Source organism: Leucoraja erinacea, chromosome 29 (assembly GCF_028641065.1).
Source record: "Leucoraja erinacea ecotype New England chromosome 29, Leri_hhj_1, whole genome shotgun sequence".
In the NCBI taxonomy this organism is placed as follows: Eukaryota; Metazoa; Chordata; class Chondrichthyes; order Rajiformes; family Rajidae; genus Leucoraja; species Leucoraja erinaceus.
Window position 1 is genome coordinate 4,445,114 of NC_073405.1, and position 27,898 is coordinate 4,473,011.

Sequence of the window (27,898 nt, forward strand, 5' to 3'; positions counted from 1 at the left end):
AGTCCAAATTAAAGGCTCAAATTAGACTTCAATGATCTTTTGACTCCCAAGAGTTGAGATCAACCATTAAGCTAGGTTGAAAATTAAGCCGAAGTTCAAAAAAATAATTTTAAAAAAATCCACATGTGGTACTGGAGCAACTCAGTGGGTCAGACAGCATATGAAGGTCTCGACCCAAAATGTGACCTGTTCCTTCTCTCCAGAGATGCAGTCTGTCTCGCTGAGTTACTCCAGCATTTTGTTTCTATCCCCGTAGAACATGGATGTGACATTTTGGGCCAGGACACTTCTTCAGAGTGGCATGAAGCTGGATCCCGACCCAAAACATCACCTATCCATGTTCGCCAGAAATGCTGCCTGACCCAAGTTACTCCAGCACTGTCTTTTTTGTAAACCAGAATCTGCAGTTCCTTGTTTCTAGTTAAGAAAAGCCTCTTATAATGCAGTGAATGGAGTACGTTCAACCTAAAAACTGATTCCGCCACCTTCAAAATAACCTCAACAGTCCTTGCCAACACTTCACAGGTATTCATGCTTATAGAAACTCATACAAGAAAAACAAACATGCTTTAAACCAATTTAATATGTAAAACCATATTTATTGAATGTTCATAAAATTTCCAGTTATAAAATGTTTACAAGTTACAGAACTTTTGTTTTTTGGCATCATCTCCATACAGCAAAACACCTCGGTGATAGTGTCTAGCTTCTTAGCGTATCCAAGAATGTTTACATTCGCCAACTCAATAGATATCAAATGTAAATGTATTTTTATGGACAATCAAAATATTTGTACTACATGGGCAAGATGAAGTTTGTTCAGATCTTTAAAACAAAGATTATAATTCTATAGATTATGTTCAGTACATACTTTCTATGGAGCCATAGGTCATTGAAATTAGTTCATACTTTCATGCCTCTTTCCAGAAACAGCGTCAGGTCCCGATGCAAATGGTGAAGCCAAAGTAGTAGTATCATAAATGCATAAATGAAACTAATCACCTCCACAAATTACTATATCACCAGCTACATACAATCTGATCATGTGATAATTACAGGCAGAAATGGCTTTGTTCACATTATTTTATTTCATTGCTCAAAAATTAAAATTAATTATACAGTTGAATTATGTCATTCAACATCCTCTCCAAACAAGGACTAGTAGTAAGTTTAGGCTTTACATTTTCAATGGTGGCAAATCAGTTCCTTTAGAATCTTAATTTCCTTGCTCTTCTGCAGCTTTCATACCCAAGTCATTGATATTAGACTGATGTTAAAAGCTACTAGGAATTTTAGTTTTATAGGGGGCACCAAATGAGAGGTAGGATGTGGACATGCATACACCAGTGGAAGAGAGCAATGATTTAGTTTGCTTTAACGAAAACCCCAAAATTAAAACAAACTGAGAATTCACATTTGTTTTGTGGATTTATTTTTAATCAGTGGAAAGTGTTTGATTTTACAAGGGAAACACCAGAAACCTTGTAACGCAACCTTTTAAAAAGATTAAAGGAAAATAATCACAGCAATGTATATCATGATTTTACCAGTAAATTGATCATTTAAGAAACAGTTAATGTGCACATGATTTTTAGGACCATCCGCTATGGTTCAAATAAGTTTAATATAAAAGCAAAAGTATCTTTTTAAACATTGTTTCCCAGGCTATATTCTGCTCCCTTTTATTGGAGGACAATTTCACATTACATAATTCTAATTAATGACAAATTTAGGAAGCTTAACCAAATAAAACGTATGGATTCAAAAGGAACTCCATTATTCAAATCTCAATATTCCTTATTATTAGGTGTTCAATTTACTTAAAAATCTGAGAAACAATTTTAAAAGTTGATAAACAGAAGCATAACATTTGTTATTTAACCATATATATGATACATAAAATCAAAAGGGCAATATAAGCAACATGATTATTATTTTAACTGCTCCCCACTCTAAAAAACACATATTTAACACAGTGATACAAGGGTGAATATTGAAGAGTTGGATGCAGATCTCTTTAGCGTAGTTTTATTGCTGGAGATTCTCACGTAATTTCTTTTTGAAAACCTCAGTTATGAAGGAACAGGGGAAATGTGTCATGTTATGAAAATCCCATTCTGATAGTATTTTACATTGACTAATTATGTCAGATGATTAAAGCTGAAATTAGAGCAAATTAAGGCAGCTACTGCAACTGCTGGGTAAACTGTCCTCAAGTTCAATTTTAATTTGTTCCAGTGCTGCAAAACATGTTCCCAAGCCCACTTACTTTTACCTAAAGGTCAATCTAAACAAGCCTCTAAAACAAGCAAGCTACTACAAATCACTCAGTTCTGTCCTAAACAGCCATCAGCGACAAAGAAAAATCAACCTTCCATAAGCCACCATCCAAAATATTGATATACCACCCAGTAAATACACTCAATAGCATTAGCAAAGTGGGAATCCAAATACTAACTTAAATAATGGGATTTTGACACCAAGTACAGTTTAAAAAAGCAAAAAATATTACATGATGAATGAATTTTTTGTTTAAAAAAAAGCTTGGTATATTCTGCTGTTTTTCATGCAATATTTACAATTTCATTCAATAAACGCACGATTGTGTAATTCACCCAATTAAAATTAATGTGTCTCCCATTGCCTGTTCAATAAATGCAACGCCCAAAAAGGTTAGTCTCCTTTCCATTACACAAATTTTACAATCGCATGCAGCAGTTTTGTACAGAATAGCCAAACACAGTATTTTAGGGCAGAATCAAAGAAAAAATCTTTATAGCCCATTTCTTCAAAACACCTGAGACTTCTGCATTGGAGTTCAGAGTACTCCATCTGCAGTTATGAAGGAGTTTCGTACCACTAACAATAATTTTGTTTGGGTACGAGGTTAACACCAATTTGGTGGAGTTTTTACAACAACCCTTTGGGTTTGAAAAACTGCAGAATAACCAAATTCTGATGCAGTGCTACGGCTAAGCCCTAGATATTCTGAACCCAATTCTCAATCTATACACAACTAATATAGACCGAGGCCATTTGGATAAATTGTTTATAGTCTCCCTCCCTCCCTGTCCACATAAAATTGATAATGTCTCTTGACCACCACTTTGCAGTGTTAAGTGACCTTTAAAACCCCCTTCAGAACTCAGGTTTACAAAATAAAACAATGGATTAAAATACTAAAACTGCATGATCTCAAATGTTTAAAGAAAATATTGCGTACAAAAATATTTCTCAGTGGCTCTGGAGAAAGTAAATCAGGGTAAAATAATCCATCCTCCGGGAAGAAAAAGGTACATTTATGATGATCACATCACTGCACATTGACGAGATGTGGTCCTTGGGTCACCCTGAAATAAAACAAAGTGGTCATTTTTTCCCCCATTACAATCATTAAAACCTCTTCAAACAATTTCTCGCGCCTAGCCAGTAATTCACGTACAGGTCCACCACCGCTTATTCGCAAACACCTTTAATCCAGACAAAATTATGAGCGCATGCTTGAAATTCCCCCCTCCCCCCCCCCCCCCCATTCCACAACAATGATGTCATAAGATTGCAGGCGGCTACAAGATTAACATGGTTGTCCGAGTAGGGGATTTTAACCATCCCAGTATAGACTGGGACCCATCGTAGTGCCAAGGGGTTGTGAGGGGTGACATTTATTAAGTATGTACAGAAAGCTTCCTCGGGCAATATGTGGAGGGCCCTAAAGGGAGAAGGCAAAGTCCGATCTACTCTTAGGACATGGGGAAAGGCAAATAAGGGGAGATGGGTCTAGAATAGATGGGGCATCTTGGCCAGCATGGGCAAGTTGGGCCAAAGGGCCAGTTTCAGCAGTATCCCTGGATGCTTTTGTTGAAGTTAGTGACAAACCTCAGACAAGCACCATTCATAAATACTTCCGACAGTAAAGCATTAATGTCAAAACAAAGAATTCATACTGTACCTGTTGATGGAAAAGGTCTTCCTCGCCATACTCTGGTTCCTCCACCACATGCCATTTTAGTGATGAAATGCGACAAATCCCAAGCCTTTACACATTCCACAAATTTCAACTTCCTTTAATTTTCAAAAGATAGCAATATGTCTCTTCATAGAAAGGTCTCTAGAATTTAGGAGATTGAGAGGGGATTTATAGAAACTTACAAAATTCTTAAGGGGTTGGACAGGCTAGATGCAGGAAGATTGTTCCCGATGTTACGGAAGTCCAGGACAAGGGGTCACAGCTTAAGGATAAGGGGGAAATCATTTAAAACCGAGATGAGAAGAACTTTTTTCACACAGAGAGTGGTGAATCTCTGAAACTCTCTGCCACAGAGGGTAGTTGAGGCCAGTTCATTGGCTATATTTAAGAGGGAGTTAGATGTGGCCCTTGTGGCTAAGGGGATCAGGGGGTATGGAGAGAAGGCAGGTACGGGATACTGAGTTGTATGATCAGCCATGATCATATTGAATGGCGGTGCAGGCTCGAAGGGCCGAATGGCCTACTCCTACACCTAATTTCTATGTCTCATCTATTCTGACAAAGATTAAACTGAAATCCTAATCATCTATCCATAGATGCTACCTTCAGGCATTGTTTTCTAATATTGACACTTAATTATATGCATTATCAGTCAAGCTACATAACAAAACACCCTCTCTTTTGCCAGTTTTAAATGAAGGCCATCAACCCAAAATGTCAGCTGTTTTTCTCCTCGTGACCTGCAATGGTATTTCCAGCATTGTTTTTAAAATCTTGGCAACTTGTTTGCGAGATTGGCAACTTGTTTGAAATTATTGCTTGCAGTTTATCACGGTGAACACAGTGAAAGTATTTGTGCAATAATCAGTCAGGAAAAACCCAATGGAATATAACCTGAGAATTTTCATTTTGAATCAAGCCACGGGAAGATTAGAAATCATATTTAGAAATTGGTTGGGAGACAAGAAACATTTAAGGGAACAGCAGACCCAGGCATCCTAAGATTGAAGATAGACACAAAATGCTGGAGTAACTCAGCGGGACAGGCAGCATCTCTGGAGAGAAGGAATGGGTGACGTTTCGGGTCGAGATCCTTTTTCAGACTCAAGTCTGAAGAAGGGTCTCAATACTCCATTAGGTTTTCCTGACTGATTTATTGCAAGAATACTTTCACTGTGTTCAGTGACAAAATGCAAGCAGGAATTTCAAACAAGTTGACACAAATCTGAAGAAGGGTCTCAACCCGAAACGTCACCCATTCCTTCTCTCCAGAAGTGCTGCCTGTCCCACTGAGTTACTCCAGCATTTTGTGTCTACCTCAGATTTAAACCAGCATCCACAGTTCTTTCCTACACATCCTAATATTGATATTGTTCAAGAGACATTGGGATTGAAGTTCCACAAGTCTAAAGTTATGTTATTTGGCAAATTATAAGAAATTTGAATCACCCCATTGTAGGTGGGAAACTCAAATTCAATTTGTTGAATAGCCAGTAAAACAACCATGCTAAATGAGCACAATACCTCAATTTTGGCAAAGGTCATATGCGATTCAATAATAGACTTACAGAAGAAAATCTGAAGACTTCATTGATGAAACCCTGAAGGACTTGGCTGCTGAACTAGTCAACATTGTGATAAACCTACTTTTCCTCACTAGTCCTGTGCAGATGCACTGATCCCATCAAAGCCTGGGGGCCAACCTTGGTTCATTAACAGTTCTGGTGAAAAACATGCCGGAGCAATGAGGATTTTCCATGGGGCTACAACCTAGTGATTGCATAATATGCCAATAAAACAGTGTACAACAGAATCAAACAATTCCACAACCAATGGATCAGATGAGATTAAATTAAGTTAATGGAAACTGGTAGTTGATATCTGGGATGGACTCAGTGGGCTGTTTCCATGCTGAATCTCTCTATGATTCTATTTGTTTTATTTAGTGTGGTGAGTGATAAACCAGCTGTGATGGTGCTGGGAGCAGTCAGTGACCGACACAGGCAAAACAAGGAAGTGTTCGATGCTGCAGCTAATGACTATGTTACCTTTTAAAAAAAAAACATAATTTATTCCTGCAAAACCTAAAATTCTCTGTCTTCCTTATACCAGGAAAAACATTTCTGTAAACTGTGACCACTTGACAATTTACCAATGTTAGATACTATGAATTTAAGCCATACCTCTCCATCAGAGTTGACAAGGACAGTCTTGATATTGTCCCCAGTGCCCCAACTCTGACTCTTCCACAGAAGGTCAGTAGGAGGGCCGTGGGCTTTGCCAGCATCTGCACTCCAAATCTAGACAAAAAAAGTACAGCAAAGAAGATAATTCACCCTGTACCATGACATATTTGGTAAGACCCTTCAGTATTCAGTGACTGGGCAATGAAATTACCACCAATAGCAAGATCATTAGTTAAGCAAACTGCAGAAGTAATGCGCTCAGTTAGATGAGCAAACATTGTCCAAACCCCCAACTCCAGCACAAGTCCCAGTTTCAATTGTTTGTCATCAGCCAAAGGGTTCAGCTGTGCAGTAGAAACAATTCCTAAAGAGATTCATTTAACATACTTTGGTATTGCCATTATCATTCCATAGCAGCTCAAAATTAACAATAATGCCAAGATCCAACTCAACTTACAGAAGCTTTTTAAACTGTCTCAATGGCATATGTAAAAGTGGCCACATACTGAAATACAAGCTGGAGGCTCTTAAAAACAAACACTGGTTATAATCTTTTCTCTACAGTCCATCCAAAGCTCAACTTTGACTTGCAAAACATGTCAGACCAAAAATGACAAGTGTAAAAAGAGGCCCAGTGAATCAGTCAGGATTTGTAATGCACAATGTGTAACTCACTTTGACTTTCTGTCCAGCCCTCAGAGTGTATTTGGGGGTGAACTTGTAGACTATTTCCTCCCCATCTCCAATTTGCCTCTTCAGTCGCCATCCTCCAAGTGGCTGATCCTACAGGCAAAAGCAATAACGTAATTATAAATAGCCAGATAGAGAACACCCATCAAGACATTTTCTAAAAAGCTTGCTCGGGTGATAAAAAAATAAAAACACCCTCTAATAATAAACAACTTTACGCCCAGTGACAAAAGATATGATAATGTTTTTTTACAGCTTTCAAATGGCCACAAGTCCTCAGACAGATCACCAGAAATTCAAGACTCCAGTTGATGTTACACAATTCAAATAAACTTTGGTGCCAACTCAAAGGAAGACAAATTGAAGATAACGATGCATGCACATTTTCTGGGTCCTCACCTTCTCAGAATCATTGCTGAGACAAACAAATTTTCCCTCAAGATCAATTGGCTCAATACTGATAAAACCACTGCATGAGTGTGTTTGCACCACTTGACTGCTTTCTCTGTGCTCTTCTATTTCTACACGCTTTCGTTTGGTACGAGATGTATGAACAGCGCTGCTAGATGTAGCACGGGACACAGTAACCTTGGAGGAAGGACTTGGAGACAGCTTCAACCTAGGAACAAAAATAAAGCATTCATTTTCCTCAAATGGATCGTGTTATTTATATGTACTTTTTCCTTCATCTTGGGGTCCTTTTTTCCAGCTCAAGCACACTGTTACAAACACCATTTATTTGCGTTTTTGCTCTCCTTCCATGGAATAATAATATTCAGCAATGTACCACCGTTAATATAAACGACACACAAACAAGATGCAACAACATCACCGCCTCCGCGTTCTATCATTAAAAACCTGGGTCATAATATGTTAGTAAAAGCATGATTGGGAAAGCACAATTCTGAAAAGAAAAAACACATTTTCTCCAACTCCCGATTCCAGTTGGGGACCAGCCTCAATCCACTCAATGCATCCGAGATTCTGCTGGTGGGTCACAAAACCTGCCCCTATAGCAGTTATTATTATATTAATCATGACGTTTGGCCTTGGTTCACGCTATGCCCTTATCTAACCACGCTAAGTCAACCTCCTTAGTCAACTACCACCCTGAACATAATCTTCACCTGCCCCTTTCTCTCGAATTCATTGCCCTCCCTAAACCAAACAATACACTCCAATTTATATTCTTCAATTTCATTTCTGGTGGCTGTGATCACTTTTAAATGCCCAACATGTATTGTCCTCACTAGACCCACCCTTCAATATATTGGAAACCAATTCCTTTCTGACCACACTGTAAAGAATTTTCTTACAAAGCCCTTATGAATCTCCTTTCGAAACACAAATCAACCAGTCAGCTCCTTGTTATTTTACTGGTGTCTCTACCAATTTTGTTAACTACTTTTACCTGTATCTCTAATTATTTTTGTTGCGACTCGTGCAATGCCAGCCACCTGACTACTACCATCATGCCCAAGGAGCTAATAATGACCTGTGGCAACCAAATATGGCTGGATCACATTTTACCCACGTAAAGTTTAAAATTAGATGTTTTTGAAAGATAAGATCCCTCATTGCTAAGCGGTTCCTTTCTGCTTGTCAACATGTGATGTTGGCAGCAAAGATTTTCGGTACAAAAGTGCATTGTATAAATTAGCAGCTTTCTTCTTGACATCTATACAACATCCTTAATGGCCTAGGTTACACCAAAGCAAGCATTGTCATTATTGTAATGTAGGAAAATTGGCACCCCAAGGCGCTCACAGTTCAACAAACAAAAGCTAGACTGTGACCAATTGTGTTAGTCATATTGATAGAGATCTGAATATGGACCACAAGAGCAAAGACAACCCCTATGAACGGTCTCATGGGAACATTTGCATTCAGCCAAATTTCTTCTACAGAACCTACCGCAGAGACAGGGCATAGAAACAGTCTTCAGCCTATCGTGTCCACCTAACAGTCAAATTCCCATTGATACTAATCCCATTTACCTGTACTTGGTTCATAATCTATACTTTCAAGCAATTCAAGTGCTTATCTAGATACCAAAGCGTTGAAATTCTCTACCTCCATTACATTCTCCAGCAGCGTGACTTGCATCAATCACAATTCCCTTCTGGTGATTTGCAACAAAGATATATATTTTAACCACAGATATAACAATACACAATTCCCATTAAAACACTAAAGAAAATCACTTCCAATGTGTATCAACTTTATTTGTGTACCCTCATTTATTAAGGTCTTATTATAATAGCATGGAAAGCAGTTATCATTTCAAATCGCCCTTCACCAGATCTTCAATTTGAAACATTAATTCAGGTTCAATTCAAGTCAATTTCAGGTCAGAGGGAGCTTTGAAAAGGAAGCCCATTTATTGGTTGGAACATCCAAATTGGCTAATTGAGCAGCTAATTAAAGGAAGGGTGTAGCAGAGCAGCTGTGTTATGTGGAGGGTAAATTTGAGTCTTCGGCGAGGAGTCTGAGGGGGGGGTAAGTAAGAAGTAACAGTACAGTCTGTTGTATCTGTTGCACAGCCTGTTCTGATGATTGTTGTGCTTTTCAGTCATAGAACATGGAAGCAGCCCTTCGGCCCAACTTCTCCAATTCGTGCCACCCGTGGACATTTATTATGGCAATACCTTCAGCAGTTTAGACATCTTATTTTTAAAATCTTTCCCAAGCACCTTCCCCCACCACCCTATTTAAACTTAATTTCTAATCAAATACTGATTTTCTTCTTGCTCTTACCCTCTCAATTGCATCCAAATTACACCAGAGCTCTTTTGAAGCTCTTTAGAATACATTCTTACTAAAACTCACTTCTTCAGATCTTGCCTTCACTAGCTTCAACGCTTATGTTTACCAGCTTATATCAGTTATTTTGTAAACAACCAGTAGCTGTTTTTTAATATAGTAAATCATAAATACAAAAATGTAAACTCTACAAGGGAAGAAAAAAACTTCCAAATAAGATTTGATCAGTGGCGTGTAATTTAAAGAACAGTAACAAGCCGCATGAAAGAATAATTTAGCTGCAACATACCTGTCTTCTTCACTTTCCAAAAGTTTGCGATAAGCTTGAATTTCCATGTCAAGGGCCAGTTTGACATCAAGGAGGTCCTCGTATTCCTGCAGCTGCATCTCCATGCGATCCCTCAGCTCAGCCATTTCCTGCTCTTTTCCCTCCAGCATCTTACGGAACTTATCACGGTCACTTGCAAGCAGATCTTCTAGCTCCCGAACTCTGGCCTCAGAAGCAGCAGACTATGATGGAAGGTGATTAGGGTCATGAAAACATCACACTGGACGTAATTATCACAAGACTGCTACAAAATGCTCGCCTTCCAATAGCATCAAACAGACAAGTAATTATGGATCAATTAGTCAACCAACAGAAATATGTAAGATTCACTGGTAATGCATTCGACGAGACCTTGAATAGGGTGAAATATTTAGGGGTACATTGTCCAGGTTGGGATGCACAATACTTTAATTTAACATTGCACAACTGAGTGCTTAGAATAGGATTTAAAGCCAGTTAAATTACTCAGAAGAGTCTACTACCTTCTGAGGGATGGGCAATAAATGAAACCTTTTCAGAATAAACCAAATGACAAACACACACAACATTCGATTTTCTAACTACCATGACCCCATGCCAAAATATGATCACAGAGTGCAAGTGGGTAAAATGATTACCTGTTTCTGCAGGACTCCAAGTTGATAATTGAGACTTTCAATCCTATGATATGCCTCCTGCAAGTCTTCCCGTGCTGTTCCAATAGCTTTGTCATTTCTATCAGATGCTAATTTAGCATTCTCCAACTATAAAAGTTTAAGAAAATGCAGAAAGAAAATCAACAATTAACCTGTAAATATTATTATTTGTGCAGCTAAAGTAGTTCTCGGTTCAATGATCCAACTGTTAACATTCAATTTCATTTCAACATATACTGTTACCTTGGCTTGGAAAGTGTGTTCCATGTCATCTTTGTACTGTTTCACTTGACCTTCATGCTGCTGTCGCAGGTCCTGAAGAGCATCTGCCAGTTTGGATTCATAGTCGATTCTTCGCCCAGAATCCACCTCCACAACTCGACGGTCTTGTCTCTTCCTAGTCTCACGCACTTCCTACATTAAAAAGATTAATGATAATATTGCCTGGGCTCATACTCAATATAATGTGAACCGAAGGGCGTATAATATAAGAAATCAATTGGGATTTTAGTTTTATATAATTACACATGCTGCTAATCTGGCCAAATTCTGATAACCCACAGATGGTTCAGCACCTGGCACCAAATAATGATCACTGCTCTCCCCATCCATTTTCTGGGCCCTTGGTTGCCGCACTCCCCTTAAACTCACCTGGGTCGCTGGGCGCAAGGAATCCCTTTATATTTATCAAGGCCACTAGAAAATATATTATTCTACTACTGTTTAACATCAGATTAAAGAGTATTAGAGCATTATGTGGAACAACAACCAATAGATTAGATTAACTGAGTTTTACTGCTCCATGGAAATTAGTTGAATTGATATTCAATAGGTGAAAACACATTGGTTAGAAGGGACAACAAATTCTGTTCAGTGGCTGCACACACAAGGAAGAATGTAAGCTTCCAGTCATCTATTTCTACTTCAATATTGGTTTTGAAGTGCAGCATTATTTTTGCAGTAGGTCAATTCAAAATATTTCAACGTTTGTTTATTTATTGTCATGATTACAGATGTACAGTGAAAAGATTTTGTTGTGTGCTAACCAGTCACGGGGTATTGAAATTTCAGGATATTGGAAAAATAAGTCATTTCTACTGCACGATGGGCAAATTCTAACATGGAAGGAACGGCTTCCTACGGGTGAATTTACTTTAATACTATAGATTTGCAGAATGCAATATTTGATATTTTGGAAAACGTTATCGTATTAGCAATTAAAAAAGAAACCCAAATGATCATACCTCTTCAAACACATTTTTCCTGAATGCCAGCTCCTCATTTAAGCTCTGACACTGATTCTCCAGATCAACTCGCATCAGCGTCTCTCCTTCCAATTGTTTTTGGGCAGCAGCCAGAGAGCTTTCAACCTACATTATTAATGAAAGAAAAATAAGGGTCTGCTGTACCTACTGTTAAATGTACACAAAATAAATTCCCGATGTGATCATTATATCATGCAATTAGCTTCAAATATGATAAAGAGTATTCCAAAACATGTTGAAGGAAAAAAATTGCACTGTACTCTTTCAATCATCCAAGCTGCTACACTGGAAAGTCAATGCAAGACTTCAACCCGACTTAAAATCGTTTTTCATCATTATTAAGTACACTTATTAGGTTTGAAAAGGAAAAAAAAGAGCAAGAGGAGATTAGTGCACCCTTGCAATATTTAATGAGGGATAACATGGAAAGGTGGAGCTCTTTATACGCCCAAACTAACTTTCACCACTACATATCTAACAGGCACATATAGATGAAAACTAATTGCAGATGACACCCATCTTTTGTAAATAGGGAAGCATATCTAAACCACAGCCGAAAGTTAGGGGGGAAATGTGCACAGAATTCAAATACCATATCTTATTTCATGGTACATTCAAAACATTTGAGAGATCGTTTTCCAGATATGTTTCTATAACTCAACCATGATTCTTTACCTTAGCAAGCTGTGACCGCAAGTCTTCCATCTCTGCTTCCAAACGATTGTTTTCACTAAGAGCAGAGTTAAGTGCAGCTTCATTTTTGTGATAGGTCAATTGAAAATCTTTCAACCGTGCAAGAGCCGATATCAGGTCACTATCTTTCTTCTTGTAACTGAAGGGAAACAAACCAATTTCAACAAACATAAATACAACCAGTCTTAAATACTGAAAATATTGGTCACAAATAGAATGCAACGTTTTATTCTTAAAATGAATGCATGCCAACACTCCAATTTTAATCTAGATTCACATCCAAATTTGGTTTGTGCAAATTTCAACCATCTATACAGAAGCAATGATTGTTAATGCAATAGCAACCCATTCAATTTTTAATGAGGACGAATTTCAAACAACCAATGTGCAATTTTTAACTATTGGGCACAAGTTGAACTTTTCAGAAATATTTAAATCTCAATATTTTCAGAATGAAAGATACAATCATAATGAAATAATTACAAATGCTGCAAATAAGTAAAGAAATTCATAAATCAGGCCAGGGTGTTAGACTGGTTTATTCCAGTAGGGGTCATGCAAGTCACATTTCCCTAACTGGGATTTGCAATGCTGGTTCATCTAAACTAAATAAACTAGAAATCGCTAAAGAATCAGGATCCAACAAAAATAAAACATTATCCTCCTCTTCGCTTCCCTTCCCCCCCCCCCCCCCCCCATATCCATCCTGTACTGAACAATAACAAGATCACAAATTATAGCCATATTCATAACCAGAACATAGGTTTATGGCGAAGATGGACACAATGCTGGTGTAACTCAGCGAGACGTGCAGCATCTCTGGATAGAAGGAATGGGGGACGTTTCGGGTCTAAACCCTTTTTCAAATTGAAGCGTCTCGACCCGAAACGTCACCCATTCCTTCTATCCTTAGATGCTGCCTGAGTTACTCCAGCATTTTGTGTCTATCTTCAGTTTAAATCAGCATCTGCAGTTCCTCCCTGCAACATTGGTTTATGGTGGACACAAAATACTGGAGTAATTCAGCGGGACAGGCAGAATCTCTGGAGAGAAGGAATGGGTGATGTTTCAGGTCAAGACCCTTCTTCAGATTGATGTCTTGGGAGGGGGCGGGACAAAGATAGAATGTAATCGGAGACAGTAATGGCCCCGTCCCACGATGCAAGCTCATTCAAGAACTCTCCCGAGTTTAAAAGCAAAATCAAACTTGTGGTAAGCACGGAGAATGAACGTAGCGGGTATGTCGGAGCTCGGGGACGTCTCTTAGCAGCTCGTAATGCTAACGGCACGTACTCGGGAAGACTTTTCAACATGTTGAAAAATGTCCACGAGAGCCCCGAGTACCGACGAGCGGCTATTACTGTAAATCTCCAAGTTCTAATCAGGGCAAACTCGGGAGAACTCTTTGAATGAACTTGTACAGTGGGATAAGGCTTAAAGACTAGTGGGGGAACTGGGAAGGGGGGTGGAGAGAGAAAGCAAGGGCTATCTGAAGTTAGAGAAGTCAATGTTCATAGCACTAGAGTGTAAACTACACAAACAAAATACGAGGTGCTGTTCCTCCAATTTGCGCTGGGCCTCACTGACAAATGGGGAGGCCCAGGACTGAAAGGTCAGATTGGGAATGGGAGGGGGAGTTGAAGTGCTGAGCCACTGTGAAGTTTATGGTGATGGGACAACAATTTAAAACTGTAGAGGACAAAACATGGAAGCAGTGAATAGACAGACAACACATTTTGAGAATGCTGTCCAAATTTTGAAGTCAGTTGAATTGCAGACAACATGGCCAATGAAAATTTAAAGTAATAAGAGTTGGGCAGGGCGTTTAGGGTGGCACAGCAGCAGAGCTGCTGCCTTAGTGCCAGAGATCCGGGTTCGATCCGTACTACTGATGCTGTCTGTACGAAGTCTGTACATTCTCCATGACCGCGTGGATTTTCTGCGAGACCTTTGGATTCCTCCCACACTCCAAAGACATACAGGTTTGTAGGTTAATTGGCTTGGTATAAGTGTAAATTGTCCCTAGTGTGTGTAGGAGTGTTAATGTGCTGGGATCGCTGGGCCAAAGGGCCCGATTCCACACTGCATCTCTAAACTAAAGTACAAGGAGGAGCAATAATACAAAGAGTTTAAAAGAGAGCCTTACAAACTACATGTAGGATCAAATGTCAAATTTCCAGGTTTATTTACAATATTGAACTAAGTGAAATGCAAGTACAGAGAAAAATTATGGAAGCTTCGAGGACACAGCGACAGGGGCAAGAATGTGGCAAATGAAATATAACATGCGAGTGCATCAAACAATAATGAAGGAAAAAAGGACTTTGAATGCAGTAATAAGTGAGTTTCACCGCAATTGTTCAGATGAGATGGCACCAGTAGCAAGTAGTTTTGGTCTCCTTACCCCAAAAAGAAAGAAAATAATTGTTTGATAGTTTCCAAGTAATAACTAGATTTACCAAAGCACAAGTAGACTGGGACTTCTCCAGATGAGAAATAGATTTCATTTTTTTCAATCAATACTAATAAAGCAATATAAAAATTGCTGAATGCCTTGAATAGACCAGTTGCAGTGATGACATTTTCTCCTCCCTGGCAAGGGGGGGGGGGGGAATGATTAGGGGACACCACTGTTGATCAAGTAGACAGTTTAGGACTGAGAAGAGAAGTTTTACTTAAAGGACAATGAACCTTTCAAATTCCTTCAGTGAGGGCTGTCGTATCAGTCGCCATGTTCATTCAGATCCGAGATCGTCGTCAAGGAAATCAAGGGACATAGGGAGATAGGCTGGGACGTGGCACTGAAGTAGAGGATCTGCCATAATCTTAGATTTTACGGCAGACTAGATTTTAAATGTTATTGTTTTTAAAAACACTGCTGGTGGGCTGGGTGGAGAATCTCTAGATAGGATTTGCAAAATGGACACAAAGGTGTTAACTAGCAACAGCCAGCAAATCCATTAAACCAGTGTCCCAATTGCAAGTGGCCGCCGGGACCGGACAGCTCCTTCTGCCGACAGCGCGATCAAGGGATCAATTGAGGTTATTCGGCTCGGAATTGAAGGATTTGTGGGAAGCGGCTGACATGAGCAAAGCCGGCAAGCGGCAGGTGAGAGATGTTCAGACGGAGAGCACTGCCAGAGTTAAGTGGGCCGGCAGAAAGCGCTGAGGCCCCAGCGGCCGCTCGCAGCCACCCGATCTGCTTCCCTCCACGGCCACAATGCGGTGGCTCCCTGCCCAGACCGCAGAGGCAGCATTGAGTGAGTTACTGGCAAGATCCCCGACCCCCTCCTTCTCAACACTCCTGCGCCCCCCGCACCTTTAACCCCTGGTAAAACTGTCCACACGTTGTGAAAGGAACTCTCACCCCAATTGGTCCCTTGAACTAGTATTCAATAAGATTTCATTAACTCATTCAATAAGATCACAACTAAATTAACTTGTCCTGGTGTGCTCCCATTTTCCCCACTTACTCTCCACCTGCCGTCATCCTCCACCCCACCCATTCAGTAAATCAAAATGAAGGAGATTTAGAAGCCTTGGGCAAATTGAATTGCAACTTATTTTTATTTTTCGGAGAGAACAATCTGCGCATGCGCGGTTTAAGATCTATCTATTTATTTATTTATTTATTTATTTTTAAAAGCCGGCTGGTTGCCTACCCCGAGTAGTTACTCACGGCACTGGTACAGAGTATATATATATACAGGTTGGACAATGCATGATGGGATAAGTAGATGTGTGGTCTATATGTATATCTGTATGTATATCTGTATGTATATATGTATGTATATATGTATGTATGTATATATATGTATGTATGTATATATATGTATATATATGTATATATATGTATATATATGTATATATATGTATATATATGTATATATATATATATATATACACATATACACATATATACACATATATATACACACACACACACACACAGGTTGGGCAATTCATGATGGGGATAAGTAGATGTGTGGTGGATATAATAAGAAACAGAGAACAGGAGAAATCAAATCAGTAAACGTTACAGATCAATGATTTCTAGTCAAAGGGCACCGACTGAAAACATTACCATTAAAACCTCAAATTACCCTCATCTGAAACATTGACGTGGGTTTGAAAGATGGACCCCCGAATGTTAATTCTTTCAAAGCTGTGGACTGTAATTCACGGTAGGATTTTAGAGACAAACCCAAAATATTGGCCTTGCTAATATCTTGCATCAAATGTTCCATCAGGCCAACTTCTTCAGCAATCAAGTTTTGGTGACTCCCATGTTACTAAAATAAAGGCTGCTGGAGATTAGTGGGATTTTGACAACCTCACATCCCACCCAGGCATCCTATTAACCTACCTCACATCCCACCCAGGCATCCTAACAACCTTCCAAGTAATGCCGGGTGCCATCTTAATAATTCATTATTGCAAAAAAAAAACAAAAAAAAAAACATTCCTGTTACAAAGGATCATAGACCTGGAGTTAAGCAGGTTTAGAACAAACTTAGTGCTAGGCATTCTGCCAAAACAGACATCATTGCTAGTTTTGCTCAGCTTATTATTGCAGATACAGTGCCCTCCATAATGTTTGGGACAAGACCTGTCATTTATTTATTTGCCTCTGTACTCCATCACTTGATTATTTGGCCAAGATTTACCCCCCCCCCCCTTTGAAAAAACTCCTTTGTTGCTCTAGCAGTATGTTTGGGATCATTGTCTTGCTGTAGAATGAACTGCCGGCCAATGAGTTTTTTGTTTGCATTTGTTTGAACTTGAGCAGATAGGGTGTGTCTATACACTTCAGAATTCATTATGCTACCATCAGCAGTTGTATCATCAATGAAGATAAGTGAGCCAGTACCTTCAGCAACCATACATGCCTTGGCCATAGCACCCCCACCACCGTGTTTCAAAGATGAGATGGTATGCTTTGGATCGTGATCAGTTCCTCCTCTCCTCCATACTTTGCTCTTTCCATCACTCTGATACAAGTCAATCTCCGTCTCATCTGTCCACGAGACCTTTTTCCAGAACTGTGATTGCTCTTTTAAGTACTTCTTGGCAAACTGTAGCCTGGCTATCCTATTTTTGTGGCTAACCAGTGGTTTGCATCTTGCAGTGCAACCTCTGTATTTCTGTTCATGAAGTCTTCTGCGGACACTGGTCATTGACAAATCCACACCCGACTCCTGAAGAGTGTTTCTGATCTGTCAGATAAGTGTTTGGGGCCTTTTCTTTATTATAGAGAGAATTCTTTTGTCATCAGCTATGGAGGTCTTCCATGGCCTGCCAGTTCCTTAGCGATTAGTAAGCTCACCGGTGCTTTCTTTCTCCTTAATGATGTTCCAAACAGTTGATTTTGGTAAGCCTAAGGTTTGGCTGTTGTTTCTAACAGTTTTATTAGAAACATAGAAAATAGGTGCAGGAGTAGGCCATTCGGCCCTTCGAGCCTGCACCGACCGCCATTCAATACGATCATGGTTGATCATCCTTTTTTTCATCCACGCCATGGGCGGCTTCGATGGTTACGTCCAGCTCAACACTGCCGAGCGCTACGAACCCGAGAACAACCAGTGGACGCTCATTGCCCCAATGCACGAACAGCGTAGCGATGCCAGCGCCACCACCCTGCACGGCAAGGTAGCCCCCAACTCCCCCTCCTCACAACCCTAACCACCCCCCCCCACCACCACCCTGCTCAGCAAGGTAGGCCGCGCCCCCCCCCTCCCAGCCCCCACAACCCCAACCCCCCCCTCACAACCCCAACCCCCACAACTCCCTTCCTCACAACCCCACCCCCCTCCCTCTAAACCCCCACCACCACCATGCACGGCACGGCAAGGTAGCCCCCCCTCCCTCACAACCCCAACCACCACCACTTTATTCTTGTTTCTCAGTCTCATAATGGCACCTTTGACTTTCATTGGCACAACTTTGGTCCTCATGTTGATAAACAATAATAAAAGTTTCCAAAGGTGAAGGAAAGACTAGGTGCTGAGAGCTCTTTCACATCTGCATTGAGGCAATTAAACACGCCTGAGCCATTACAAACGCCTGTGAAGCCTCGTGTCCCAAACATTACGGTGCCCTGAAATGGGAGGGGACAATGTATAAACACAGCTGTAATTTCTACATGGTGAAACCAAAATGTATAAAAAACTGCCTGTAATAAAATCTGACAAGATGCACTTTAACCACATGTGATTTTTTAAATTACAAATCTCAAGTTGTGGAGTACAGAGACAAATAACTAAATGATGGGTCTTTGTCCCAAATATTATGGAGGGCACATATACTAGCTTCATTAAATGCACCCAAAATATTTTAGTTCATGTGGATTAAAGACTTGTTTTGCAGATTCTTCATTTCCAATAAAAAATGATATGTTTAAAAAAACACCATCTGAACTTGCATTTCCCAAAACCCTGTTTTGTTTTTTTTAAGTGATAAAAACAAATCACCGACTTTTAGGGCTAAATCAAGAGCACGCAGTGAGAGTACAGCAGCTTGCACCCAAATCAGGTAACCCAATGACTAGCCAAATTGAGCTGAAATTTATAAACCAGACACCAGTAAAGTGTCTGAAATTTTTAAACCAGACACCAGTAAGAATCACATTCCCTCCCTTCTCGTTCAAACTATCCAGTCCCATCACTACTCGCAGATCAGTACCCTCCCTTTCGAAGAAACCAACGGCAAGAAAGTGAATACATCTGCTTATTGGCTGGTCCTCCAAAGCTCGTAACTCAAAAAACATGTGGAACAGCTCCAATTAATCGAACGTGCTCTGCATTGCAATTCGGGTTCGCAGCGCAGTTAACAGATGCAATCCTATTTTTCTTTAAAACTTTTTACTCTGAGCACATTCCTATTTTACTCTGAGCACATTCCTATCCTGACGATCACGTACTAACATTTTGTACAGGTACTTCCATCGCACCCCATCCACCAAATCAGAAAAAGCAAGGCGGAGCCGCATTTCACCACGCTTCCTGAAATAGCGTGATCTCCCTGACATCATAACCACAAACCAGTCAAAGCACAGATGGCATTTAAAATGGGTATATTCAAAAGGAAATGGGTTTCATATGTACAGTGGGATCTCTTCGAAATGCACGGTGGACGTTTTAAGGAAACCATGCAACGTACGAAGTTATTATTTTGGCTAAACTGATCTAGCCTTACCAATCGTGTCTTGCATTCACATTTCAAAATAAAAATCCCGATCGATGGGCGCGGCAATTTTGTTTTTCTAAAAACATCGTCGTAATCGAACGCAAAACCAGCATACAGCTTTATGATGGAACTCCAGTAAGGTTCCGTGAATTTGACTCAACTGGTCACGATAAAATCGAGTGTAAAAACAGTTTAAGTCGTGAACGCGAGTTGTCCATTGTTCAATCCAGCGCGTAAATTTTGGGTGGGATCAATCGTTACTCAGCGTCAGATCTGGAGCACAAAGAATAAGGCGTCGACGAATACACATTAAGATCGAACCCCAGCCTAGTTGTGAGAAATGAAGAGATGCGTCTGGGTGTCCAAAGAGCCATAGAAACAAATAGTTTTTTAATACATTTGACAATAAAACAACTACTCAATCTCCAAATGTGAATGGTATTCTCATATGGTGAAATGAAATCCAGGCATTCGAGCTCAACAGATGTGCCTCAACAATGGAAATGAAATTATACCGCCATTTTGAGTAATAATCCACCGAAGCAGATTCCACAAATCCCACCAATAACTACAGCATCGAAGGAACTATAACTTCATAAAGTATTATTCCATGTATAAGACAAATACAATTAAATCATTCTACAAAAAATGAAATCGCACAGGGTTTAACTAACACCCATTATTTTTATTGATTAGAAATAGGAGATTAATTAGTTTGCGAATAACACCTTATAATAATTTATCCTTCCAAGTACATTCAGGCCTCCTTGTGGATTACTGTACCATTAAGAGGATAGACAAATATTTGGGTTTCCGCACAAAGACGGCAATATTTGTCAGTACTTGGGCTACATTTTATCAATCCACATTTCTCTTTTCTCCAGGAGGAATTTTAAATGCATCTGCCATTGGAACACAAGTTATATTTTTAGCAATGTAAGCGCAGGAATTTACAGCCCAAAACTGGATCACCATGCAGAATAAACCATACATTTTGCTCTCTTTGCCAAATTCAACTTTTGTTAATTCCGAGTTTCTAGCCACACCCCAAGAGTCCGCCTTTTAATTTTGGAGTCATGTCGCCAAAAAAAAAAATCATGTGAAGCTATATAGACAACTTTTTAAAATATTTGCAAAAACACCAATTAGAAGCACAAGCCAAAACCATGACATTCGACCAAACTACACGTCGTTTTGATGTTATGCGTTCTCTTAAAAGCAGTGTGAAGATTTGGATATCCCATTTGATCGTGGACCACCTTGGCCACAACAAATCCGAATATTAGAATAGCCAGAGAAAATGATTGTTTAAAATAGTTGACTTTAGCTTAACACCACAAACCACAAGGACAAAAAAATACACCAAAATACACCAAGCCAAAAATCAATTCCACGTGTTCAGAAGCAATCACTAATTTGCTTGGGGAATCAACTTCAATTGATAGTACACCACCTCTAGCATGACATGAAATACCAGAATTCAACACATCGCCTCATAACACTAACAGGCAGAAAAAATCTGCTTATCCTCTAAACATTTGTCCATGAACTGTAACAATTTAACACAGCAAAAAAAAAAAAACCTGCTAACCTTTGACCCCCCCCCCCACGTTTTACAGGCTTTGTACCAAAAGGCACTCCTTCACTACAGCCCAAGTACTGACCAAATGCAATTAAAAAAGTCAAAATGAAACGCTGTTTGATAAAGTGACTTTACAAGACTAGTCCAGCGTAATAACAGACGGTTTCATCGCTTGCGCATCCTATAAATAAGCGTTCATTGTAATACTGTTGCATTCCAGAAATATTTTTCTTCATTGTAAAATATTCGAGTATACTGTGTGATAGATACTATGCCTCCCCACTAAATATTAAATGACAGAAAATATATTCACGCTTGAGTGAATATCTGAGTTTGTGTTGCACGCTTGACTTTTCACTGAACTTTTTAACCATTATCAGAATTGCAGAATGATTTGCAAGTGGCCATTCGTACTGTATTCTCACGGATACTTAAGAAATAATATTACATGCAGAGGCAACCGGCAGGTAGCTCGACACAGGGCTAAAGATCAGCCACTTAAGGCGGCTGTGAATGGAAGAGGGGGGGAGAGATTGTGCCGAGCCGCAACTTCTGGAGACAAAATTAAAGCTCTGGTTAAAGGCAGGAGACCTAGTTAATCACCTACGAAACAAAGTAGCATAGATAATTGTCTAATGGAGAAATTGCAATCAAGCATCAAGGGCAACTAGCCACATCTGTCACTCGATTTACGGTACACAGATACGAGAAAATAAAAACATTACACACTTGACCAAGCAGATAAAAGTAGATCAACAAACACTTGAGTAAAGTGTTACAAATTATACCACAACTGGTAAAACATTACTGCCGGATTGGGGGGAAAACTATGTTTGATGACTGAATTTACTCAAGACGATTAGATCCCACATGTTAAACCAATAACGTAAACAGCGTTTCTTTTAAGGCAAAAAGGGGCCACTCATTCCTAAAATAATTGGAAACAGGTGAAAATGGAAGAGTCCTCGAAAAATGCACAGGCAATTAAACAACTATACACTTAATAAAGTTGGACATTATCCACCCCACTGGCCGTACTATCTAGTATAAATACGGCAAAGATGTATATATTTTTACATGCACACGTGGATTAATTGTACAAGCTGTCAGCCCAATGAACAAAGTACTTTACTTTTTGGTCAGCTCATCCAGTTCTGTTTTGGTCTTGCCCAACTCAATCTGCAACTTCGCCTTTTCGCGGGCCGTCTCGTCCAGCAACCTCCTGGCGTCCGCCAACTCAGTCTCGTAAATGGACTTAATGCCGGTCAACTCCCTGGTCGTTACCTCTTCCTTCTCGGAGATCTTCAGCTGCAGCACGCTATTCTCGGACTCGAGCGAGCGCACTTTGTCGATGTAGGTAGCCAGGCGGTCATTGAGGTTCTTCAGCTCCTCTTTCTCCTGAATGCGAGTGATCCGAGTCGGGCTCAGAGGCGTTTGGGCCGCGCTGCCCCGGGACGGTTTCTGGGCCGGAGTAGCTGACATGGCAACAAAAAATCTATTTTTTTTTCTCTCCCCCTTACAAATCGCCGGTATTTGCCAATTTAATTACAAGCTCGGACGCGTACCGGTCAGCAACTCCAACCGCCACCAACCCCCTTTTATTCAATGAACTAGAAAATGGCGCCGCTCTCATGCGGGCCTCGCCGAGTGAAACACAGTGGCTGCCGGGACTTGTAGTCCTACTCATCCCGCCTTTATAAATATTTAATCAGGGGGTGAGCAATCGGTTCCCTACACCACAGTGCACGGAGGCAGACTTATAAATATAGCAATACCAAGTGCATTTGTTCGTTACGGTATATTCTTTAATACATGTGTCGAAAGGTTCGAGAGTTTGTGGACTACAAACGCCAGCACCCTTTGTCCGGGGACTTGGCGCCGCTCCTGTTGCCCGCCAACAGAGCCGATTGGCCCAGTGGCCAACGGTTATCTGTCAGTCACGTGTGGCCCCGCCTCCGGGCGGCGGTTCCGCGCGTTTTTTAAATTTTGGCGCCGCCCGAGGAACTGCGATCTAGTATTTTTTTTTCTGAGAACAGTCTGAGGGAGGGAAGCCGTCAACGTCAACAAGAGAGACCAGTTGGCAAAAGACAATATCAGATTAGGAAACGAAACCAAGTATGGAGAGAGAAAAAAAACAATCATACCCCTGGAGAAAATATTATTGACTGTAAACATGTGCCGCCACCTCGTTGTCACACAGAGTTTTCACTTTTAAATCCGTACATTTCGAACATCTCCTTTCCTACGCAGAGACAAAATTCATTTTAACGCCAGGTACTATTATATATTTCTTCCAAATTCGCCTTACTACGTTTAATTCTCCATCATGGTACTTAATATTACAGGAAACACTTTTTCTCACAGAGAGTTGTGAGTCTGGAATTCTCTGCCTCAGTGGCCGGTTCTCTGGATACTTTCAAGAGAGAGTTAGATAGGGCTCTTAAAGAAAGCTGTCAATGTTACTGTGTGATTTGATGACAAGGGACACACATTTAAAGTAATAGACCAAAGATGCTCAGAGAAAGAGTAATAATGATCAGGAACTCACTGTAATTGAAACCAAGTCAATAGGATTTTTTTTTAAAGAATTAAATGGATACTTCGTGCAAATAATTTGCAGAGTCGCAGGGAAAGGGAACAACCAAATCTCAGTTCTGACAGAGTCTCTGCCCTGAAATGTTGACTCTTTTTTCTCATCCCACGGACGTGGCCTGACGTTCCCACAGATGTGGCCCGACTTGCTGATGCCATCGTTCTCTGTTTTTGTTTTAGATTTCCACCATCTTTTATTTTTGAATGGCTGGTTGCTCTACACAGACTTGATCGGTTAAATGGCTGCATTCACTGAGCTGTGATAAAATTAGGCCAGAATAATTATTGTTGAGTGACTTCCTCCCCGACTCTAGTAATCTCCAGAATGACCAATTAATTTAAATAATAAATTATTGCCTGCTAAATTAATTAAGTTCTCCATCTGGCATGTTGGGATTGGAACATATACAGGCCTCTAGCACCTATCGTGTAAAGTGATAATGACTCAATGGAAAAACAAGCTCAAAATTAAGCAATTAAATGTTGAGATTATTGTGAATGGAAATACATTACCAGTCATTTTGTGTGATTTTGAATTATGAATCAGATGTGGGCATACAGGAAATGAATAATATCTTCCTGGACTCTGTCCCAAATTATAGATGTTTTACAAAAGCTATCGAAGTGAACAAGGTGCTCCAGTTCAGATGCAAAATGGTACAAATCTCACAACATATTAGGAAGGAACTGCAGATGCTAGTTTAAACCGAAGATAGACACAAAAAGCTGGAGTAACTCAGCAGTTCAGAAAGCATTTAAGAAGGAACTGCAGATGCTGGAAAATTGAAGGTAGACTAAGAATCGAAGGTAGCTCAGAAAGCATCCATGGAGAAAAGGAATAGGTGACGTTCTGAGGAAGGGGCCTTGTCCTGAAACATCACCTATTACTTTTCTTCAGAGATGCTGCCTCACCCGCTGAGTTTCTCCAGCATTTTTGTCTACCTTCAATATATTGAAGTTTGCATCACTGATGTGCTAGATTGAGCAGAGATTAAATAATCATATCAAATAGAATCTTCACCACAAATACTACATTTTGTGAGTATTTCCTTCACATCCATGCTCTTGTCCTTTTATCCTAGTTTTAACAGGACCTTCTAATATGGAAATGGGAATGCTTTTCAGCCGATGAGCATTGCAGGGTTTAAAGTGCCCGGGATGACATTCTCATTGTAAGGTTGCTGTAGTGTCTGTTGTTTTTTTGTTGCTACCAGCATTAGTAAAGTAGCTCTAAAACAAGTTTTAAAAAGTAGCCTGCACATAAATCACTACTTTCATTTTCTGTTTTATTTTAAGTTTAATAGTAATTTAGTTCATTAGTTAATTGGACTGCTTATTCCTGTGATGTATTGGACTGCGAGTGATGAATTAAATGTAATAAATGTTGTGTTGATTCTTGTTTCTTCGCTCCTGTACAGCTCAGTCCCATTATCAGTCTAGATAAAAAGTAATCAAGGAAAAAATGCTACATAAAGAGCCACCCTGACATTGAATTATCAAATTATTGAGTAACACTGAACTAAATCATGCATGCAAACCACAATTTCACAACGTGTTACATCTTTGTGGGTGAAAAGTACTTTTGTCAGCTCTTCACTGAGAAACTCTGATTTTTGAATAGACTGTGGGTTTGAAAATGAAATCAACATGTCTTTCGCACTTCTTGACGTTTCACGGAAGGTTTTTAATCTAGAATTTAAATATAAAGGCCACATGCCACATTGTCAACAAAATAGAGAGAGTACAGAGGAGATTTACTAGAATGTTGCCTGGGTTTCAACAACTAAGTTACAGAGATAGGTTGAATAAGTTAGGTCTTTATTCTCTGGAGCGCAGAAGGTTAAGGGGGGACTTGATAGAGGTCTTTAAAATGATGAGAGGGATAGACAGAGTTGATGTGGACAAGCTTTTCCCTTTGAGAATAGGGAAGATTCAAACAAGAGGACATGACTTCAGAATTAAGGGACAGAAGTTTAAGGGTAATATGAGGGGGAACTTCTTTACTCAGAGAGTGGTAGCGGTGTGGAATGAGCTTCCAGTGGAAGTGGTGGAGGCAGGTTCATTGGTATCATTTAAAAGTAAATTGGATAGGCATATGGATGAGAAGGGAATGGAGGGTTATGGTATGAGTGCAGGCAGGTGGGACTAAGGGGAAAAAAAAAATTTGTTCGGCACGGACTTGTAGGGCCGAGATGGCCTGTTTCCGTGCTGTAATTGTTATATGGTTATATGGTTATGTCATTTCTCAGATACTTGTATCTCCCTCTGAACTATGATCAAACTGCTGAACATCAAACTCTTCCAACTGTATTTTATGGGGTAAATTTGTTTCAATTCTCTTCTCTCTTTCCCCAACGTCCATGCACACAGCACCCCATGGTAACAATTCTATGCCCCTGGATCTGTGAAATAGCAGCAGTGATCACAATGTCACCATGCTGCCCATTCTATAATGCATTTCGTTGTCTCTGTACTGTACACTGACAATGACAATTAAAATTGAATCTGAATCTGAATCTGATTGGCATGGTGCACTTCACTTCCAAGAGGTTTTCCATTGGAAAAAACTGGGAGGATTAAATGAGACATTGTTCAACCTACATTACAGGAACCAATTCAGTCATTGAGCTGAAATGTAGGTGCCTTTTGCACACATTCTCAGGCTGAACTCCAAGCTTCATTGATGTGTTCACTGATTTAAAAAAACAACACGAGGAAGGGGATTGGTTTCCTTGCAACCTCCCTGTAGTAATCAGACACCATTGTCGTTTAAGAACACAGCTGCTACTTTAACCTGAGGTGTTCATAGAAATTGACAGGCAATCACTCCTTTTGACACTTGTGTAATGATACTCTTAAACAATACTGCTTTTGAGCTTGCTGTAATAAAATCAACTTATTGCTTTTGAAGGTAGACAAAAATGCTGGAGAAACTCAGCGGGTGAGGCAGCATCTATGGAACGAAGGAATAGGTGACGTTTCGGGTTGAGACCTTCAGACTGAAAAGACATTTACTTTTGAAAATCCTGCAGAAAAAGTAATTTTGTTATTGTGAGTTAAAAACTCTAAACCCTTAACCCCTTCCCCCCCATTGACACAATTGTTTTTATAATGCAATTTTCTATGAGGAGGTTCATATGAAAGCAACTTGCGTTTTAGCAGAACCATTTGTCCCCTAGTTATTGACTTATTTAGTTATTGTTTTCTTTAAAAGGTCCTTTCCCTTTTACTGTTTATACCTAATTTATATCTATAAACAGTTAACTACAATTAACTTCCCACTCCCCTCCTTCCCGCTTAGTCTTTGTTCCAAATCTCTACCCTTCTCGGTATTTAGATTCAAATTTGAAGGAGCCACTGGATCCCGGAACTCCCGTGCGGCAGCAAGGTTTAACTCTTTTCACTGAGGTGGAGTGAAAATAATGAGAGGAAAAGATAGAAAAAAAATGTAGGATTATATAAACATTCATGTCAAACGGTATTTCAAGTATGATGTATTTAGTTTGCAGCAACAACTCACTTTGATTTTAAATCATTAAATCTTTGAAAATGGTGATCTTGTTGAATTCCAAAGTCTGATTGCCAGTTTCTCCTAAAAAGGGAATGTTTATTGAAGAGATTCTTTAGTCTGCATAAAGTGCGCTTGTCATCCGCTTGTGGGCAGATTACACATTTTCTGTGTCAGTTGGACACGACCTGGCAAAAAGTTGCAAATTATATTTGTCAAAGGATATCATATCATATCATATCATATGGAAATTGTGTAAATCTACAAAATAATTTGTTTACAGTTTCTGATTTTTGGGTCGGGTGAACCATCCTGTTACACAAAATTGTTAACATCACTTTCATTTGACATGGTTATAATAAAGTATTATATTTTTCCTTGCTTGACTTCCTTTGCTGAAATTGTTCATCTTTAGTTTGACAAAATTAAATGGTTTCTTAATAATAAAGAAAGATTCAATATCCCTCGTCTCTAGTTTTACCATTAGACGTCTATAGTATAAAA

General features: G+C 39.7%; 1 protein-coding gene and 2 long non-coding RNA genes across 3 annotated transcripts; 1 reads left to right on the forward strand and 2 right to left on the reverse strand.

Moving 5' to 3' along the window:
* Positions 1-578: 578 nt before the first annotated feature.
* On the reverse strand, positions 579-3,999 carry LOC129711030 (uncharacterized). The gene is made up of 2 exons (XR_008725768.1): positions 3,950-3,999; positions 579-3,350 (listed from the first exon to the last, which is right to left on the reverse strand). It is a non-coding gene; the product is annotated as an uncharacterized LOC129711030 (long non-coding RNA).
* A 2,037-nt stretch (positions 4,000-6,036) lies between these two features.
* Positions 6,037-22,928, reverse strand: lmnb2 (lamin B2). Its single transcript, XM_055658377.1, has 9 exons — positions 22,427-22,928; positions 12,510-12,666; positions 11,814-11,939; positions 10,813-10,983; positions 10,552-10,677; positions 9,896-10,116; positions 7,243-7,462; positions 6,829-6,936; positions 6,037-6,267 (listed from the first exon to the last, which is right to left on the reverse strand). Exons 1-9 carry the CDS (start codon positions 22,774-22,776, stop codon positions 6,052-6,054), a joined length of 1,695 nt encoding a protein of 564 aa, XP_055514352.1. The 5' UTR covers positions 22,777-22,928; the 3' UTR covers positions 6,037-6,051.
* Positions 22,929-23,233: 305 nt separating this feature from the next.
* LOC129711031 (uncharacterized) lies at positions 23,234-27,578 on the forward strand. Its single transcript, XR_008725769.1, has 2 exons — positions 23,234-23,568; positions 26,798-27,578. It is a non-coding gene; the product is annotated as an uncharacterized LOC129711031 (long non-coding RNA).
* Positions 27,579-27,898: the final 320 nt, after the last annotated feature.

Coding starts and splice junctions, on each gene's coding strand:
- lmnb2 (XM_055658377.1), bottom strand. CDS start 22,776: ATGTCAGCTACTCCGGCCCAGAAACCGTCCCGGGGCAGCGCGGCCCAA. Junction 10,984..11,813: donor GGAAAAATGTGTTTGAAGAG/GTATGATCATTT, acceptor TTTTTAATGTAG/GAAGTGCGTGAGACTAGGAA. Junction 6,268..6,828: donor GGGCTGGACAGAAAGTCAAA/GTGAGTTACACA, acceptor TTTTTTGTCTAG/ATTTGGAGTGCAGATGCTGG.